The 22500-nt window shown below is 35.0% G+C and overlaps 1 protein-coding gene across 1 annotated transcript in view; it reads left to right on the top strand.

Annotated features, from left to right (window-relative positions):
- The window catches only part of TTN (titin), a 405491-nt gene that overhangs the window by 142959 nt on the left and 240032 nt on the right, over positions 1–22500 (top strand). The window contains exons 116-130 of the mRNA XM_085850585.1: positions 159–446; positions 663–941; positions 1081–1359; positions 1536–1814; positions 6196–6480; positions 9189–9476; positions 9830–10120; positions 10518–10805; positions 13688–13786; positions 14330–14618; positions 14988–15162; positions 15337–15423; positions 17390–17657; positions 21398–21658; positions 21783–21992. Coding sequence (XP_085706711.1) covers positions 159–446; positions 663–941; positions 1081–1359; positions 1536–1814; positions 6196–6480; positions 9189–9476; positions 9830–10120; positions 10518–10805; positions 13688–13786; positions 14330–14618; positions 14988–15162; positions 15337–15423; positions 17390–17657; positions 21398–21658; positions 21783–21992 — 3666 coding nt within the window. The remainder of the gene's footprint in view (positions 1–158; positions 447–662; positions 942–1080; positions 1360–1535; positions 1815–6195; positions 6481–9188; positions 9477–9829; positions 10121–10517; positions 10806–13687; positions 13787–14329; positions 14619–14987; positions 15163–15336; positions 15424–17389; positions 17658–21397; positions 21659–21782; positions 21993–22500) is intronic.

The following is a 22500-nucleotide window of genomic DNA, read 5'->3' as shown; positions in this document are numbered from 1 at the left end:
GGTAGTTTCACCTACACTAAATTACAAATTGTGACAAACGTCTGTATAATAATAATAATAATAATAATAATAATAATAATAATAATAATAACAAAAAAATCAAGAAATTGTTTCATAAAAAAACAAGTAATTTATTTTAATATCCTTCTTTTATTCAGCTCAACCCATGCCAGCATCTATAACCAGGAAACTGAAGAAAACAGAATGTGCATTTGGCTCCTCAGCCTCTATGGAATGCAAGGTCTCTGGCACAGCACCACTAGTTGTAACATGGTACAAGGACGGAGATGATGTACATGATGGAGACAAGTACCACACCAGCTTTGTTGATAACATTGCTACCCTCATCATCCAGTATGTTGAATCCTCTGATAAAGGCAATTTCACCTGCAAGGCCTCAAATTCAAGCGGCAGTGACACCAGCACCGCATCACTGGCCATATTAGGTGTGTAGCCTGTAAAATTTTCAATGAAAATATGTGACTAGTTTTTGTCTATCATGAAACACAAACATATAATTGTACTCTGTTTTTTCACATCTTGTTGAAAGGTTTCTTAAAATTTTAACTTGTATTTTATTCCTTTTTTCCCTTTGCATGCATGGTTATTGTTTTCCTTTGCATTTGTTGATTTTATCACGTGATTTCCCTTTTTATTCTCAGAACCCCCAACATTTGCAAGACCAATGACATCACTTGAAGCATTACCCAAGTCATTGGCTCAGTTTGAAACAGTTGTTCATGGAAGCGAACCCCTTACTATCAAGTGGTACAAAGATGAGCAGGAAATCAAACCAAGCAGAACTATCAGGGATATATTTGAAAATTCTAAAGCAATCCTTGTGCTTGAGCGAGTTGATCCATCAGCATCAGGTTGTTACAGGTGTAAAGCATCAAATCCTGCAGGAACTGATTCCATTACTGCCAATCTTCTTGTCAAAGGTGTGTGAATATATATATATATATATATATATATATATATATATATATATTTGTGTGTGTGTTTGTGTGTGCAAGCATTGTCATTGCATCTGTTGATATTCAGACATTGACTTTCCACAATGTGACTTTTTATTTTTAGAACCACCAACTTTCCAACAAAGAATCAGCGACATGATGGTGAATTTTGGAGAACCTGCTGTGTTTAGTTGTAGCTACTCAGGCACTCCAAAAATATCTGTAACTTGGATGAAGAAAAATAACATCATCCGACAAAGCGAGAAAAGAAGATTGACAACTATGGAAGGGCAATCCATCCTTGAAATACTTTCAGTTGATGCTGAAGACTGTGGAAACTACACTTGTTCAATTGAAAATGAAGTTGGGAGAGATTCCTGTCTGGCTCACTTGAAAGTCTTAGGTTAGTCATCTGCCAAGACAGGCAATTATGGAATTTAATACCTTTGCACTGACCTCTTTATTGGATTAAGCTTGTCCAATGAGATGTTTTCATCTCAAAGTATTTCTTATATTTTCAGTGATCACTCATGTTTTCAATATGCTTTCAGTCTAACGTTGAATGTGCTATCTTTTCAGAACCCCCAACATTTATTCGGAGCTTGGAGCCTATGGAAGTGATCATTGGTGGATCTACAAAATTTGAGTGTGAGGTGGCCGGAACTCCAGAATTTCGGGTGTCATGGTTCCGGGGAGATACTGAGCTGACATCAAAGGGGAATTGCAAGATTACTTTCAAAAACAACATGGCCTTATTGGAGATAAGAGGAGTCAGTAAGAATGATTTGGGAGAATACACTTGCACAGTTGAGAATGAAGTCGGCAGTATCACTAGCAACACGATACTAACAGCAAAAGGTGTGTGTTACATTTATTATGGTAAATTGTTTTAGATGTATTTTCTTTGTTGCATTTTTTTTTTTTTGTTCTTTAGATGGCAAAAGATCCAGAAGAAAATCAACTCTCTTTAAGTCTCTCATATGATGATCATAGCATCGTTTCATTAACACCACAGAAATTATAATTGTGTTTTATAAAAACATTACTCATTTTCCTAACATTTTGTATTACAGTGCAACATTGATAAATCCGGCCTTCTAAAATCCGGAGACCTTAAAATCTGGCATGATTTCAAAAAATGTTTTTTTTAAAAAATAAAACAATATTCGTATCCTCCCTATTTAAAAAAAAAAAAAATCAGTCAATTGCTCTTCCTGAATCCGGGACTCTTCCCGTGAGCATTTATTGGACTCGGCGATTTGTTATACTTACTGTACGACAATGAAGTAGCCCATGCCTCCACATCAACATTGCTTGCTGTTCTGTACATACAGCATTCCTTTTTTTGGAATGTGTGGCATTCATTCCAGAATGTGTGGCAGTTGCATTCCTTGCCTTTTCATTGCTTTTTCTGTGCTGGATTTTTGCCCATATAATTTGCATCCAGAAAGTGTTCCAGGTACAGTGATGAGTGCATTGATGCTAGTGGTGCAAAGGGGAAGCACATTATGCGAACAATTATGCAGAAAGTGGAAACTATACAGATGATAAATAATGGCCAGTCAATGTGAAGCCTGTATGGCCGTTTTGTTGTTGGGTGTTCAAAAATATATTGTTGAAGAACCCACACTAACCTGGATTTTTCCCAATGGCAAATCCTTGGACTGACTTGATCTGTGAACTTTCTTACTCGGATTTCTCCCAATGGCAAATCCTCAATGGTTGTTAACTCCCTTTGGGTTTCAGGAGGTGTGAGGAAGTTCTCCCAGAATTCAAAATCTCCCTCTCATTTTTGGTGAAAGATCATTATTCATAAACCAAACTGAAACTTCATTCTCATAGCCTCGTTTCAAGGGCTCTTTTCAAAATCTTCACTGAACCTTGACTTTGTTTACAAAAAAAAAACTCTGGCAGCATCCACTTGTAGGTCATTTGTAGTGATATTCCCTGGAATGATTTTTAAGTTCTCAGTATAGGTTTTTCTTTATCATTCCTGTAGCTCTATCACTGGTACAATTTCAGCTCTCTTCAATTGCTAAGTCCTCTTGACCTCATTTTTCAGATCCTAGTATTTGGTCATTTTCCTGGTTTCTGTAGCAGTTAGTCCAAAGTCAATGGGAACTGAAACCTCAATCAACAATGTTGACTTTTCCTTTTGTGTTTGAGCTGGACTTAAGTGATGGCAATCTCCATTCTGGACTTAGTAATGACAAGCTTCACCACAATATTTCTCCTGATCTTTCTTTGCTCCAATTGATTTATCAGATTCATATGCTTGTGAGAGTCCATATCTCTCTGGCTATACTGAGAGAGCCACCTCAGCACTGGCGAATCTGGCAGTTCACTCAGGCAGATTGGCATGGACTGTAAGCAGCCATCTCACTTCAGGACTGGTCTCCTATAATGTACCACCCCTGATATTAATTCAGCCTGGGAATTCTTTCACAAACACCTGCTCTCTCTTATCCACAGATTAATCCTATCTCGTCTTCAATTATTCTACCCTTCTTCCAGCCCATGGTACACTGAATCCTGTGGTGAGGCAGTTGCTCTGAAAAAACTTGCCTTCTCTTCCTGTAAGGCAAACCCAACTGAAACAATATGAGATCATTCCACAAAGGCAAGTGTGTGTCCACTCTCAGAGAGCCAGAAAACAACATCTGTCCAACCTCAAGATTGAACTTTCATACTTGTCTCCTTCCTCCAAAACCTGGTGGCACTTTGTTATGTCTATCTCTTGGCCCTTCTTTCACTGGTCATGGCACCTTTTTACCTGGTGACAACCTTCTTTCACTTAAAATGGCACTACAGCTGACTCCGCTTGTGAGAAAGCAGGAATGCCTCAATTCTGTTTTTGCTTCAAAATATTGTGTAAACCCCTCACTCTCTGTAACCACCCTACCCTTTCACACCTAACTGTTCCCCAACTCTGTATATTTTACACCTGAGAAGTTGAAAAAGTTTCTGGCAACCCTTGACTTTTGCAACTTTACTGAAGGCATCAGCTCACATGTCCTAAAAACCTTCTCTGCTGCTGTTGCACATCCTCTTTCTGCTCTTTTCATCCTATGATTTGCCCTAGGTCAAGCTCCATCTGTTTTGGAACTCTGCCAAAATCAATGCATTACTTAAACAAGATTCAAAAATTGATCCCCATAACTACAAACCTATCAGCTTACTTCCAATCATCAGCAAGGTCATGGAATCCATCACTACAGTTTACATAAAATCCTTCTTCCTTTTCTCCAACAGCCTCATCTCAGATCATCAATTCGGATTCAGACATGATCCCTCCACCTTGGACATGCTGCTTCTACTCACCCAACAACAGATGAAAGCTGTCGATGTCAGACTTCAGATCAGGGTCGCCTCTCTATACATATTTTGAGATTTCAATACTGTCTGACACCATGCCTTGCTCTCCAAACTCTCTGTCTATTACATCCAAGGCCAAATCCACTCTTTGATGACTGACTTCCTCTACTCTTGTAGCCAACTTGTGGTTCTCAACAGAATCTTTCCATCTCCTCTCCCTGTCAAGGCTGGAGCACCCCAAGGCAATGTTCTCTTTAATCAATGTTTTCATCCTATTCCTAATCTTCATCAACTATTTCTCAGACTACAAAATCCTCTTCATCTATTTGCTGATGACTCCACCCTCTGCTGTGACATCTCTCATCCTTCAGATAGGCAGGCAGCAGCCTCTTCCCTTTCTGCAGACATTTGTAGAATGATAAGCTGATCAAACACTTGGAAGATGTCTTTCAAACCTGACAAATCTCACACTCTCATTCTCTCTCTCTCTCTCTCTCACCGAAAAGACCATCTGGCAAACCCTCCCATCTCCTCTCTTCACAAACCTCTTGAGGAAATTCAGTCACTCAAACTCTTGGGTCTCACTATCAGCCATGATCTTTCTTGTGCAAACCAGATTTTAAAGTTGGCCTCCAAAACATGTCACCTACTGGGGCATTCTCCATCATACAAAGTCCTTCAGTGGCACAGCTGAACTCCTATCCACCTACAAAGCCTTCATCTGTGGCTTGATGGAGTACTGCTCTCCTCTCTGGGCTGGAAACCCTGCCTATCATCTTTCTCAGCTTGGCGCCATGGAAAGCAAGGTTTTCAAGATCATTGGGATCGCCTCTGATGAAGCTGAGTCAATGGGTGTCTCACTTTCCCATCACAGGCAAGTCACTGTCTTCTACCACCTCCTTTCTAGTCTTGCACCCTCTCTTCTTTCCATGCTTTGTCTGCCCCTCCCCGCTTCCACCCCCACCATCATCCCATGCACCCAAGTTTCTGCAAGGTGCATGTGTTCCACCAGCAACCCCCTTCTGGTGAAACTCTCAAAATCCATAAATCATTGCTCAGCTCCACTAATTCATTTCTCGTTTTCCCCACATGTGGAACTAACTTCCATATTTCTACTCTTCGATCTCATTGTTCCCTCCACACCTTCAATATAGCTGTTCACCACCACCTCAGACCACCCCCATCCAAAACCACTTTCTTTCTTTCCCCAAGTAACCCTGCTCTCATGAAGCCCACCTCTTTCCAAATTTCCAGTTTTAACTTCTGAGAGTTTGCTTCTGTATCCATCTTGTCCACCCCCCTGTGCATCCTCCCTTACCCGTCCTTTTCCCCCACATCCATTATTTGTCCAAATCTCCCTCTATTTTGCTCTTTGTCCCTGCTGTTGGTGTGTTTTCACCCTCTATCTCTATTGTTCCTTTTGCTCTGTTTCATCCTGATCCTTTCTGTGTTTTCGCTCTTTCATGAGTCTTGACTTTGTATTCCAAAAAAATATATATAAAGAAACAAAATCAAAAGCTGTTGAAGTTCTTTGTTGAGAGTGACTCTAATAAGGGCATTGCCAAAATGGAGAACAATGCACAGGGCAAGATCAACTGACCTCGATAAGATAATATACGAGTTGTTTAAGGTATACCTATTTATGTAAAGGTATGTTGCTGTGAAGGTATACCTATTTATGGCTCAATCTAACCCCCCCCTCACCCCACCCCTTGGCCACTCCTATAGAGAGCGGGTGTGTCTGGCTTGTATAATACATTAACTTTTCAAAAACGGCAACCACTCAGCCTCGTGAATGCCGGATTATCGATTTTGCACTGTAAATTGAAAATTACTTGTTTAAAAAGTAAATGCCTTCAATGAGCCTTTGACATGTGAATCAACTTAATTGTGTGTGTGATGCAACAAAATTATTTCTCTTCAGAAATGAAAAATCCACCAATGTTTAAAAAGAAACTCAAAGACATCCAGGAAATAGAGGACAACCTTGCGAAGCTCCAGTGCAGCATTGCTGGAACACCTCCATTTGACATCACTTGGTGTAAAAATGGCTCTGAATTGTCCCCTGATGACTATATCATGTCTTTTGAGGACAATATTGCTACACTCGAGTTCATCAATCTTCTCTTGTCTGATGCTGGGATATACTCCTGCATGGCAACAAATGAAGCAGGAAGTGCTTCCTGCACATCAAAACTCATTGTGAAAGGTTTGTTTTGTCATTGCAATACTAAAAATTTTGACAGTTTGTTGTTCTATCTTCCTTGAAATATAGGAAATTGTTCTTCTCTGTCGAGTTTGTTATGTTGGGTTCGTCAAAAGCTGGCACAGGTGTAATGAAATAGCACTTAGAAAACTCATATTTTCAGGAATACCATATAGTATATATTATGTGGAAACCTCTGCAGAAAATTCATTGCCTTGCCTCACATTTGAACGTTGTGATGTAAGAAAAGTGAAAATGCCCTTGATTGGTTTACATGATATACAGGGTGCCCTAAAGTCCTTATTCAAATTTTGAACTTTTACAACTTTTGAGGTGCACATTATAGAATTACCTATAAATGGTGCATGAAAGCTTAATTCATGAAGGTTTTACTCAATTCAGTTGACATTGTTGGCTTCAACATAACTGCCATCTCTCGTAAATAAATCGTTCAATCTGATTTTCCAACCTATTGAAAACATTCTCCATTTTCTGCTGTGTCATTTCATGAATTTCATTTGTGATCATAGCCCTAAATTCATCCAATGAATATGGTTTTGGTGAGTAAACAATTTTTACATAATCCCATAAAATGTAGTCCAATGGGGACAGGGTGGTCAAACATGGTTGCAAGCAACTGGTTGACATCTCGTGATCCACTTGTCTGAGGAGACAACATTCAAGAACCGTCACATTTGAAGCATAGTAGTAGGGAGCCTATTCTTGCTCCCTACTAAAAACAAGGTGATATGTGAAAGATTTAATTATCGTAGTTTGGGAACAAAGAAATTCCACAACATTGCAAAGTAACATTCACCATTGACAGTTACTTCTTCCAAAAAAAACAAGAAAGGACCAATGATGTGTGACTCTCTGAGAAAATCCCAGAAATTGACTTTGATGAGCCTCTTTAATGTTGCCAGACCTCCTGAGGGTTCTCTATCCCCAAAGTGTGGTAATTGTGGTCGTTGACTTTACCATTGATGTGGAAGTTGCCTTATCAGAAAATGTCAATCCATTAAGAAACCCAGGGGAATTTTGGATTTAACAACAGCGATAACAACGAGATATCTGTGATCACAAAGTGTTTGCCAAGAATAAGCCTCCCCGGCTTACCCTTTGTGATCACCCGTGAATTGTCCTTGGCCTGCAATACAATGATATCCTTGGCCTGCAAACCAATCCATATTTTTTTTCTCAGACCACCATTTGACTTCAACATTGTTCAACATTAAACTTCACCATTTAGGGATAGGGTGTAAATTATTACAATGCCTCCCCATCATGAAAATCTATCCAAAAACTCAACATCATGAAAATTGGAGGAAAATTATTCAAACAATCCGAAAAATGTAGGTCAAGGGCACTGATCAAATATCAGGTGCACAACTTCAATGCAGGTCCACTATCATGATGCAACAACATCTTAGAAGACCAAGCAGTCTTTGAGATTTCCCATTGGCAAAACCTGGAGTGGTATGATGTAAATGGAGCATAAATGCGCCTGCTTTAGGCCATCTAAGGAGAGCAAATTCGTTCCGATTGACATACCTTAGTTGAGTTATGGTGAAAAATGTTAAAATATCGATAATGAGGTCATAACCTTAAAATTAGGTCAAGTCAACCAATATGTCAACGTCGCATACCTTCTATTCACATTATTGATGCAAAATTTCATTCTGAAAGTCTCAGCTGGCTCCGAGATACAGTTCTGAAATTTTAGAAATTAGGCACACAGGAAGAAGAAGAAGAACAAAAAACCTAAATGGTGGTTTAGTACTCCGAGAGGTCGAAACAAACTCTGGTGTACCATTACAAATTGGGGGCACTAATTGTAGAAACAAACCCTATATGAAAACATAACCTCCTTCATCATTAACTTTTTTCTCTCCAGTTTCAGTTGCTTGATTGGTAGAGCTTGTACTTGTATGTCATGCTGTGCATGGACATAAGGAGACATCAGTGTAATTTTCATGAATTTCAAGGGCATGATGAGATAATTTTTGCAATATAGCATATAAGATTTGAATGTGGTATATCCCAGAATTATGAACCATAATCTCACATTACTGCACCAAACAGTGTAGCCCTTGGTGAAGTCAAAGGAAGTGAAGTGCAATAATAACAATATGAATTACCTGACAAGGAATTTCCATGCAGGAGGAAGACCTCGGTCTATCAAAGCTAGGCTATTATTGTCAACTTATGATTGTTTGTCCATGCTTTATCTTTATAAGTGTGGATCATCCAGCAAGGAATAAGTAAGTAGCATTTTAAGTCTTCAGTATGACTCAGCCAACGGTTCGAACAACTGACCTCCCAGCCTCAAAGCAGACGCTCTAACCAATACACCACAGAGGCTGGTTAAAATGAAATTAATATATTGTTCGAGAAGGTGAAATGAAAAAGAATATACAATGATCATATCATAGCAATTTTGACATTTTTCTCTGCTTTTAAAGGCTGGCGGAAATATTTTTGTGATGTTATTAAAATTATCATTGTTTATCCCTGATTGTATTTTACCTAGCTTATCTTGAGCCAGAGAGAAATTTGAACAAGCTTAAGTGACATGGTTCATACAACTCCAAGGAAATCTTTCTGTTTCATAAATTCCTACAAATGATAGATCAATGTTTAGCTTTTTTATCTTAAGTACTGCTTTGTACAAAAGAAAATCCCAAACATTTATACTACTTTTTCATGAACAGAACACAAAATTTCCCCTGAGTTTGATCAGAAGCTTACACCAGTGGAAGTGACCACTGGAGACCCAGCCATTCTTGAATGTCATGTCACTGGTTCTCTGCCAATGAAAATCACCTGGGCAAAGGATGGAAAAGACATTCGTTCTGGAGGAAATTATCAGATCTCATTTGTAGACAATATTCCTCAGCTGAATGTCGTACAGTCTGGTAAGATAGACAGTGGGATGTTTTCCTGCAAGGCCACAAACGAAGTGGGATCAGCCACCTGCATGGCTCGGATGACAGTAAAAGGTATGATATCAGCCTTCTTTTGGATTGTAGAAAAAAAAATTGAGGAATATCTTGAGCATTAAAAAACATTTGTTTGTTTATTTATTGCTCACCTTGCAAATTAATAATTATGAATTCTGATGGATCTTCATAATATGATAACAGAAGGATTACTGAATTGAAAAACATTTGTTTCATTTTCTGAACAATTATTTCATCACTGATGTTCTTTAAATAAAAAAAAACTGTCGGAAAGGCTTTCTTTCTGCCAAATCTAACTGGAAAAGGGATAGTTGTATAAAAAGATCAACTGCAAAAGTAATATTTCAACTAAATCATGGCATTTTACCTTGCTGTGCTATTCCTTGTGGCAGAACGCAAAGTTCCACCAATGTTCACAATGAAACTTGTGGAAAAGATGGAGGATGATGAGGGAAAACTCATCAAGCTGGAGGCTAGAGTTTCTGGTTCTCATCCTATCATCATCTCCTGGAAAAAAGATGCAAAAGAAGTCTACTCCAGTGAAGACTGTAATATCAGCTTTAAGAATAATGTGGCCATAATGCAGCTAAGAAGTGCTAATCGCTCAGATACTGGAGTATACACATGCATTGCTCAAAATGAGGCTGGAAAAGCCTCATGCCAAGTTAACCTTAAAATTACAGGTTTGTTAATCTTTCTTTTCTTTATAATTGGTTATAATTACTTTCAAAAGTACACAAAAAGACACTTCAAAGTCCTCTGCCCAGAATTATGTAATGGCAGGATTATGGGCATGAGGATTCTTGAACAAGTATCTGTGTAACCTTTTGAAAGCCTTGGTAATTTTCATTTCTCTGAAATTTATCGTTACTCCATAGATTGGTAGTTATAACATATGTCACAAATCTGTATTTTGTTTTCTTTATTTTTTTTCCCAATTGAAAGAAAAAGTCATTGCTTCTACAAGGTATTTTTTTGCTTCAGGAAACGATATCGTTGTGCAGCAAAACTTGGCTTGACTTTCAAGGAGCTTACAGATCATTGAAATGAAATAAATATTACAATTCTCTTGCACTGCAGAACGCAAGAATACACCGACTTTTGATAAGAAATTACAGGCTGTGGTGGTTGCAGAAGGCCAGCAAGCAGTTCTGAGTTGCCATGTCCAAGGCTCAGAACCCATCAAAATAGCTTGGCTTAAAGATCGCCGTGAATTGCCACCTTCAAAGCACGGAGCGACATCCTTTTCCAGTGGCACTGCCACATTGATGTTAGAAATGGTGGGAAAAGCAGATGCTGGAGAATACACTTGCAAAGCAACCAATGCTGCTGGCTCTGACATCTCAAAGTGCAGACTTACAGTTACATGTGAGGACCCATTAGTTGGTATTTTGCACTTCATCACCTGGTTTCACCACATCATTTTTCAAACATATTTATTATGTTGTCACGCATATGCACACACACACACACACACACACACACACACACACACACACACACACACACACACACACACACACACACACACTTGTTTATTGAACCTCCTTGATCGCATCCCATAACAGCCAAGGCTGCGCAAAAAAGTGACCACCAATAGCCATCTACCAGACAAGCCCATTGCTTCTGCCTCATATGGACCAGGCTGTGGTATTACGGTACCCCCAGACCACAGATGGCCATTGTTGCTCACATTTCATGCAACTTTGGCTGTTATGGGATGCGATCTGTGCCGCCTTGCAACTGTCTCAAGTTGAGAGGTTCAATGCATTATTTAACCGACGAGGTTTGCATGGTCACAAGTGAAAGATTGTGTGGTATGTCATCCTGTGGAGCCCATAAAAAGGGTGAAACCATGGACGAAACCTTTTAAAATCCTGAGTCTTTAAAAGAGACTCGAGTGTGCCCCACGGAAGCCATCCGGAAAAGATACTAAGTTGTGAGCATGTGCACATGGCATTTATTGTGTGTGTTGCCTTTATCAGGTCTGAAGAGCTAGTTCCAGTTTATATATATATATATATATATATATATGTATATATATATATATATGTATATATATATATATATGTATATATATATATATATATATATATATATATATATATATATATATATATATGCATATATGTATATATATATGTATATATATGTATATATATGTATATATATGTATATATATATATATATATATATGTATATATATGTATATATATATATATATATACATATATATATACATATATATATATATATATATATGTATATATATATATATATATATATATATATATATATATATATATATATATATATATATATATATATATATATATATGTATATATATATATATATATATATATATATATATATATATATATATATATATATATATATATATATATATATATATATATATATATATATATATATATATATATGTATATATATATATATATATATATATATATATATATATATATATATATATATATATATGTATATATGTATATATGTATATATATATATATATATGTATATATATATATATATATATATATATATATATATATATATATATATATATATATATATATATATATATATATATATATATATATATATATATATATATATATATATATATATATATATATATATATATATGTATATATATATATATATATATATATATATATGTATATATATATATATATATATATATATATATATATATATATATATATATATATATGTATGTATCTGTATATATATATATATATATATATATATATATATATATATATATATATATATATATATATATATATATATATATATATATATATATATATATATATATATATATATATATATATATATATATATGTATGTATCTGTATATATATATATATATATATATATATATATATATATATATATATATATATATATATATATATATGTATGTATGTATCTGTATATATATATATATATATATATATATATATATGTATGTATATATATATATATATATATATGTATGTATGTATCTGTATATATATATATATATATATATATATATATATATATATATATATATATATATATATATATATATATATATATATATATATATATATATATATATATATATATATATATATATATATATATATATATATATATATATATATATATATATATATATATATATATATATATATATATATATATGTATGTATCTGTATATATATATATATATATATATATATATATATATATATATATATATATATATATATATATATATATATATATATATATGTATATATATATATATATATATATATATATATATATATATATATATATATATATATATATATGTATCTGTATATATATATATATATATATATATATATATATATATATATATATATATATATATATATATATATATATATATATATATGTATATGTATGTTTCTGTATATATATATATATATATATATATATATATATATATATATATATATATATATATATATATATATATATATATATATATATATATATATATATATATATATATATATATATATATATATATATATATATATATGTATGTATCTGTATATATATATATATATATATATATATATATATATATATATATATATATATATATATATATATATATATATATATATATATATATATATATATATATATATATATATATATATATATATATATATATATATATATATATATATATATATATATATATATATATATATGTATGTTTCTGTATATATATATATATATATATATATATATATATATATATATATATGTATGTTTCTGTATATAAATATATATATATATATATATATATATATATATATATATATATATATATATATATATATATATATATATATATATATACATACATATATATATATATTTTTTGTATATATATATATATATATATATATATATATATATATATATATATATATATATATATGTGTATATATGTATATATGTATGTGTATATATATGTATAAAATATATGTATAAAATATATATGTATAATAAAAACCTTTTTCAAATCAGAATTGTTTGAGGGTGTTGTCACCAAACATAATTTTTTGACCAATTTTTTTTTTAATCAAAATCAGATTGCATTTTGGAATGGTAGTGCTTGGAAATAATATTTCCTCTTTTGTGTGACTTACAGCTCCTGAATCTAAGAAAGTTGACAAGAAGGATGCTGAAGCAGCTTTGGCAGGGAAACTATTTTTCGTTTCTGAACCAAAAGATGTACATGTGGTTGAAAGTAAGTATAGAATTTCAAAATTTATAGTGGGTTTTTAAATGTATTACATATTGCTGTTGAATTTGAAACAAGTGAGAACAACAATTCAATGTAAATTTCAAGTTTGAAGGATTTCATAATCAGCTTTTTGCATGCACATGCTTGAAGGTATTTTGAAAGTATAATTCTAAAGACCAATAATATAGATACAGGCCTGTCTGCATTGGCTTGTGGATTTTAAACATACCACAGTGGCATCTTCAAAAGGAGTGAGCCATTTATTGCTATCTAAGAAATCCTGGAAGTGATTAATTATATTGTTTTTCAAATATAATTAATCACTTCTCGGCATTTCTTCCATGCCTTTTTGTTCAATTTCTTTCTGCCGCATTCAGTGTTCATGTAATTATTGTTTATGATTTTAACTTCAGACCAAAATTTCCAGAGAATAAATGTTTTTTAATTTGTGAATGGATTTAGAAATGATTTTGCGATAAAAAAAAGAAAAGACAAACATGATTTGTTCAAACATATTTATGAATGACAACTGATTTCTGTCTGCAGAGGGCACTGTGAGGATTGACGTCAAGGTGGGTGGTGATCCAATACCGACAGTGAAATGGATAAAAGGAAAGTGGCGGCAGGTAGCACATGGTGGACGATTCACAGTGCAGCAGAAGGAAGGTGAAGCCTTCATTGAGATTCGAGATGCCACCAAGTCAGATGGTTCACAATACCGTTGTGTGGCTAGCAACAAATTTGGGCAGATTGAGGCGACTATTACTTTATTTGTGGAAGAGAAAGAAGGGATTCCACCACCATCTGATGAAGACTACCGTGTCAAGCTCAAAAAGTACTTAACATATGCTTTGTGTTCCCGTTTTGACTTTCAAATGATGTTTGTTATCAAAATTTTGTTAATAGTTACCAGTCATTTTTTGTTAACAAAACAGTTGATGAAACATTGTTAACAAAACAACCTATCAGAATGCACAGCTTACGCTGCACCATTGAAGATGTTATGACATTATTTTTTGCCATTGCTTTAGTATTTGGTAAAACAATATTCAAGAAAGGTAATTTTAAAAGTTGATGTTTCATACTTTTCCACTAAGAATTATGAGAATATCCATGTTTTAAATAATTACCTTAGACTTAAATCAGCACAAGATGCTGCAATAAATGTGTTAATGTGTGCAAATTTCATTGATGTGATCTTCAGGGCCCCTGTTAAAGTCAAAGAAAAGGAAGAAATTGACATAATGGAGTTGCTGAAGAATGTTGATCCTAAGGAATATGAGAAGTATGCTCGCATGTATGGTATCACCGACTTCCGAGGCTTGCTCCAAGCAATAGAACAGCTGAAGGCTGAGGAGGCTGAAGAAAGGCGGCGTCAGGTGAGTGTTTTGCTGCAGTGACTACATTATTTGTACAATACCATATTGATGAAATGTTGACTGTTGTTCAATGTTATTACAATTTACATTAAAAAAAACTTTCATTTTACTCATGTTATACTTCCATCTGCATGTTCAATCCCAAATGTTGAATCTTTTGAAAAAATTATTCAGGAAATAGAAGAAGAAGAAGCTATCATTGAAGATGAAGACTATGCTGAAATGTTGAGAGTTATTGAAAGTAAACTTTCTCATGTTGAGGTATGGTATATTTGCCAATCCTGTGAATGCATCTAATTTTTCTGTGGTAGTTTTTGGATGAGAGATTTTTGTTGAAATAGTTCTTTAACTTTTTCCTCCACCATGGTCATTTCAATGCATCTTCCTTTGACTGCCCTACCCCTTTTCCTCTGCAATCTACAATAACCACGTCCATCCCTGTGCATTGGAGCCTTGTCTTCATGATTCAATACAATACTATCAGAACATTGTACACAAATAATAAAGCTGAGGCAAAACATAAAGTACTTAGTTCCATTAACATACCAGAATACTATATACATTGGGAATGATATACAATACAAATATAATTTTATGGAAAAATATATCCATAAATCAAAAGTTATTTTTGATTAATATATAATTTAACATCCTAATAAGTTTAATCACTGTACCAAATCTCAATAAAATATGAAATGTGGATCATTGAAATAAACAAATTGACATAAATATATCATTCTCTCTCCACCACCCTCCACCAATCAACAATCACCCCAAGATGCAAAGCCTTTCACTCTTTAAAGTATTTTCTTGCTTTTCTAACGTGAAAGTTGCAGTGTAAATGTGAATAAAAATAGAACTAATATTCAGGCTTACTTGATCAGGGAGATGGGGAGGGTGATGAGTTGATTTGAAAGCAGGCAGAGTTCAAAAAGATAAAAATTGAATTAATTTTTACAACTCGAAATTGTTTTTCGGTGAAAATCATGATCATGATTCGTGATTTGAAGAATGTGTTTCTTAATTATGCAAGTTTATCGATTTTAAGATAGCTTAAATTAATTGTAATAATCTAATTAAAATGCAGAAAATAAGTACCGTTATAGATGTCATTCATGGGGCCTGGGAGGCACAAGCTTAAATCATTACATGTCTGCTGATAAACATTTTCATCAATGCTTAAAGTTAATCTTGCAAGGAAAATTGTCGTTACTATACTGAATGCCTTTTATACAATTAACATAAATACAAAAACAGTAGGATTTTAAAGAAAGGTTAGCTTATTAAAATACCACAATTGACATAATTACATTGAAATATGGCAAATAAAATGAGAAAGAAAGGATCAATGATATTGTTTTGCAGATACACAACCCCAACCCGGCTTACATGTAACTGTATCATCTACGAAATGACCAAATAACCCTGTAGCTCACAAATTGTGATCTAAAATGACTATTAATTACTTTATTTTTTATAACAGTGAAGGTGTATAAATAATAAGCCTGGTGTTGGCGCAGTGGTTAGGGCAGCGGCTTGGGATCCAAAAGGTCCTGAGTTCAAGCCCCGTTGGGCCACTGAATTAATACACCAGGGGGTTGACTCAGTCTGTCATCCTTCCGAGGTCGGCGAAATGAGTACCAGTATACTGGGCCGGTGTATACCCCGGTTAAAATACGTGTACCATATCCCTGTGTCGTAAGAGGCAATCAGGGTTGCGTCAGGAAGGGCATCCGGCGTAAAACATGTGCCAAATCACGATGCGGATCATACAGATGATCCGCTGTGGCGACCCCTAATGAGAGCAGCCGAAAGAAGAAGAAGAAGAAGAAGGTGTATAAATAATGGAAATTGCTGAGGTGAACGAGTGAGAACCATTGGGCAATCGTTTAATTTTAAAACAGGACATTTTAAAATCGTACTTTAATTTAAAAACTCCAGGACAGTGGAGTGAGTGGCTGGTTGAATACTCTTTAAGAACAATGCCAGCCAGCATACACTGTTTTGAGGTTTCAGGAATAGGATAATACTCTACCTGGTCAGCCCAATCAGTAATTGTACACATTCATGCAGCTGACATTTTATGATACATCAAGTATCTATTTATTTTTGATCGCTGTTGACAATAATGTTGATATTTGATGATCATATCATGTATCTCTTAACTATGAATCACTGTTTACAATGGTGTTTTACATTATGCAATTTTGCCTGTTTTACATGTCAGCCCATCACTCTGATAAAAGATATTGAGGATCAAGTTGCATTGACCAAGAACAAAGCCTCTTTTGAAGTGGAGATGAAGATTAACTATCCGGAGGTCAAGCTCTCATGGTATAAAGGCACGAGCAAGCTCGACCCTTCAAGCAAATATGAAATCACTCAACATGGGGATGTTCACAAGCTTACTGTAAACGATTTGTCTTTGGAAGACAAGGGTAACTACCGTATCGTCTGTGGGCCACACATTTCTAGTGCGAAGCTCATCGTTTATGGTAAGAAACCTGGGAATCAAAATTTTCTTCAAGCAAATAGTTTTTGAAAAATTATTGATCAATATCTCCTCCACCATAAGATATTGAGAAACAGCAACGACATTGATGACAACACACACACACACACACACACACACACACACACACACACACACACACACACACACACACACACACACACACACACACACACACACACACACAGACACACACACACACACGTTGACACACACACACACACACACACAGACACACACACACACACACAGACACACACACACACACACACACACACACACACACACACACACACACACACACACACACACACACACACACACACACACACTACAATGTGCCTGCTAAATGTGCTGAATGAAAACAATATTTTGATATATTTTAGTAGAACCAATGACACGTACAGCATGTACCTATGATGTATGGATACATTTCTGCAGATGGAAAATCTGTGCATTCCTAGATGGAAAATTCATGCTTTGTGTATTGTAGTGTATCACATGTGAACATGGCTTGATACTTTATTTGGGCTGAGCCCAGCTATGCTGGTGAAATGTTTCCTGAACATTTTTTCCCCTCACTATAAGTATCTATTTTAGTTTAATTCTGTGCATGCTGGAAGGCTGTCATTACTTATTTTATTGTGGGTTGATGTATTTTCTTCATGAAAATATTGAGATGTGGCGAATGAGTCTGATATGGCATGTTGAATGGATCACTATATGGTGGGTGTTTAACAAGATTTCCACTTTTAGTCATGAATATTTCATAATATAATGTACATAAGGCATCAAAAGTTTAGGATGCTGACAAAAAAGTTAAAATTTTAAAATATATGTTAAATCATATACTGCAAATAAATAACCAGTGCTATTTATCTTTCAACAACGTCTTTGGGTGAAATTAAATGTATTGGTGCGTCAGGCACTGATCTGTCACAGGCGATCTGATCTGGAGGTCCAAAGGCCTTCAAGAATGACAGAAACAATGTTGAAATCAGAATTACTGTCATTTATAACCCCCCCCCCCCCACTCCCCAAGGAATGGCCAATTAATAACCAAAACTGGTGATTGATCACAAAGCCAGAAGGTGGGAAGATGTTTCTTTTGAATAAAATGTTTATTATAAATGAAATACAGAGGAAAGGAAGGACATAACGATCTATAAATAAAGGAACAGATCTGGCGGTTGACAGATACAGATAGGGATGATGGGGGAAAGAAACATGATCTTTGGCATTGGTCTTTGGCATTTATTATAATTTGTTCTCCATCCCAGTTGAGCTGACCTCTTCTTAGCCATTCTACTGAGACTTATTTGTCTATGCCCAATCTGACCAATTCTTTTTAAGTGGTGAAGCCACTTCAATATTTGACTTTCCATCCATCCGTCCGTCCGTTAAAAATTAAGAAGAAGAACCTTTCTAACACTGTGTTTCTACAAAAAATGAGCCCTTTTCACCCTTCAGGCCACTGACACCCCTTTGACCTTTGAAGACCCTTCTAAGACCCCCAAAATGCCTAAATATCCTTAAGATCCCAAAGACCCCTAAATACTCTTAAGACCCAACCAAAAGACCCTGAGGACCCAGATGACCCAAATGTCCCTGAGCACCCAAAAGACCCAAAAGACACAGATGATACAACTCGCAGAGGACCCAAAAGACCCAGATGATCCAAAAGTTTCTGAGGACCAAGATGACCCAAAAGTCGCCAAGGCCCCAAAACTTCCCGAGGACACAAAAGACCTAGTGAACCCAAAAGACCCTGAGGGCCCAAAAGACTGCGAAGACTCAAAAGACCCCAAGAACTCAAGACCCAAAAGATTCTGAGGACTCAAAAGTCCCTGAGGACCCAAAAGACCCAGATGACCCAAAATACCCCGAAGACCCAAAATACGCCAAGGACCCAAAATACCCAGATCACCCAAAAGTCTCCGACGACCCAAAGGACCCAGGTGACAAAGTCCCTGAGGACCCAAAAGACCCAGTATAAATTTGGGACCACCTTCATGGGTCTTCCATAAATTTAGCCACTACTATAAATGGATGAGATGTGTGTGTGTGTGTGTGTGTGTGTGTGTGTGTGTGTGTGTGTGTGTGTGTGTGTGTGTGTGTGTGTGTGTGTGTGTGTGTGTGTGTGTGTGTGTGTGTGTGTGTGTGTGTGTGTGTGTGTGTGTGTGATGTTTTTGTGGAATTTGACTAGAGCATTCTGATGTGGAATGTGATTCGCCAAAATGATCTCCTGAGTTGATGAGGCTAATTAACTACACAGAACCCAGAAAAATTCCCCTGTTTTAAATGCACACCATGTTAAGGTGTATAGGTCAGATTAATAGTCCATCCATGGCATGGCATTCTATTTGCAAAATAAATAATGAAACTAATGATAACATTGCAACAAACTATGTATTAATTAATGCTAATATTACCAACAATAATAATAGTTGTGTTATTTAGAAAGAATAATAACGCACATATAATCTCCGCCCTGGTCCAAGCACTGGGATTGGTGAAAGGCAAACCAATACTCAAGCAGTACAGCAGGCAGGTGTGCAACAAGGCCTTGAAGACCAATGAAAATTTGGTCCAATGGACCAACAGGCCCACTAATGATTCTAAAGGGTAATTCTAATGGGTTCGAAAGGGTAATTCTAATGTGTTCTAAAAGGTAATTCCACTGGGTTCTAATGGTTGTAAAGGATAATTTGAAAAGGTTCGAAAGGGTTATTCGAAAGGGTTATTCTAATTCTGAAGTGTTCTATAAGGAAATTTCAAAGGCTAATTCTAAAGGGTAATGCTAGAGGGTTCTAAAGTCTTAGAACGGGAAATTCAAAAGGACAATTCAAAAGGGTAATTCTAATTGGTTCTAAAGAGTAATTCTATGGGTTTCGTTCGTTTCTAGGCTTTGCCTATTTCGTATAAATATACCAAACTGAAACTGAACTGCTTCCTTTGGATACGGGTACTACATACATATAGATATATATATATATATATATATATATATATATATATATATATATATATATATATATATATATATATATATATGTGTGTATATTATCCCTGTGTCGTAAGAGGCAACCAGTGTTGCGTCAGAAAGGGCATCCGGCGTAAAACTTGTGCCAAATCATTATGCGGATCATAACGGATGATCCGCTGTGGCGACCCCTCATGGGAGCAGCCGGAAGAAGAAGAAGAAGAAGAATATATATATATATATATTACATGGTGAAGAAGAAGATATATATTACATGGTGAAGAAGAAGAAGAAGAAGAAGAAGAATATATATATATATATATATATATATATATATATATATATATATATATATATATATATATATATATATATATATATATATTCAGAAGGTGCTTTCTGGAATTTCTGGAAAAGTTGCATAAAGTGCTTTCTTGATTTTGTCCATCTGGGGGTGTCCATGTGGACTGTTCAGGTGGTAACGTGTATGGCAGCAGTTTTGATTGCTGTAAACTAGTAACAAATTTGAAAAATATGCCAATATGTTCAAAACAGAATTTGCAATGTTAAACCATGTCATACACTTTAATTTTACCTTTTATCAAGCCTTATCTGGCCCTCATTTGACCCTTAATTTCGAACATCATCAAAAAGCACAATTCTACAGCAATTACAATTATGCTATACATCTTACACATGGTTGTTGTGTTAATAATTACCATGTCACACTTCTCTGGCAGAACTGAAAGTGGAAACAGAGATGGAAGACAGAAATACAGTTGAAAGTGATCCTGTAACAATCACCTGCGCCTTCTCAGTGCCTGATGTGTTAGCGAATTGGTACCATAATGGCAAGCCTCTCACACCAGGTGACAAGTACACCATGGAAGTTTTCCGAATGCTGCAAAGGCTCACAATATCAAAGCCTGAAATATCAGATGCTGGAACATACACTTGCCATTACAAAGATGTGAAGACCTCTGGCTATCTGTCCATTGAACGTATGTCACATGATTTGATTTACAAATCGTAGGACGTTATAATAGTCCTATTATAACTTGTCTGGATTGCATACTGAATTGAAAATAAAGTGAAAATTTCCATTCTTGTGTTTTTTTTTTCTAGCCCGCCCAGTTGAATTCACAAAGTCCATAAAGAGTAATGCAATTGAGGAGAGCGGCTCTCACAGATTTGAGTGTGAAGTCTCCTTCGACAATGCAACTGTTACTTGGTATAAAGGTGATGAGAAGCTTGAAGAAGGCCCGAAATATAGCTTCAGTCAAGATGGTCACCATCATTTCATGACCATAAAGAAAATCACCCCTGCTGATGCAGGTTGGTAATTCAAACATTTCACAATATCAAATTACACACTTATTATTCGAGTTCATATATAATAGCATATTGTGTTCAGTTTTGGTCGTCACATTTGAGAAAGGCCAATGTTGTCATAGAAAGCGCCCAGTGCAACAAGGTTGATTCCTGGGCCAGTAAGATTTAGCTGTGAGAAACAGTTAAAGGAGACTGGACTTTATTTCCAACAAAAGAGACGATTACGATTGGAAATCATAGGGCTGTTTACGATAATGAAGGATAAAGAGGGAATAAATGCAGAATAGCAGAATGGACAGTGATATGACCAGGGACTATAGATTGAGAGTGAACAAGGGGAGAGTTGGGATGACATTAACGCAGGGGTCTTTCACAAATAGGGGATCATAAATATATGTGGAAAAATTACATGCCCAGACCAGGAATCAAACCTAAGTCCTCTGGCAAACCATCCCAGTGCTCTGTCATCTGAACTATCTGGGCAACCCACTGGCTGAGCAACGTAATTCTT

This window comes from Eptatretus burgeri, chromosome 2, assembly GCF_056783735.1.
Source record: "Eptatretus burgeri isolate ZD-2024b chromosome 2, Ebu_testis_v1, whole genome shotgun sequence".
In the NCBI taxonomy this organism is placed as follows: Eukaryota; Metazoa; Chordata; class Myxini; order Myxiniformes; family Myxinidae; genus Eptatretus; species Eptatretus burgeri.
The sequence above is the reverse complement of the archived record's forward strand: the minus strand, read 5'-3'. Positions and strand labels throughout refer to the sequence as shown.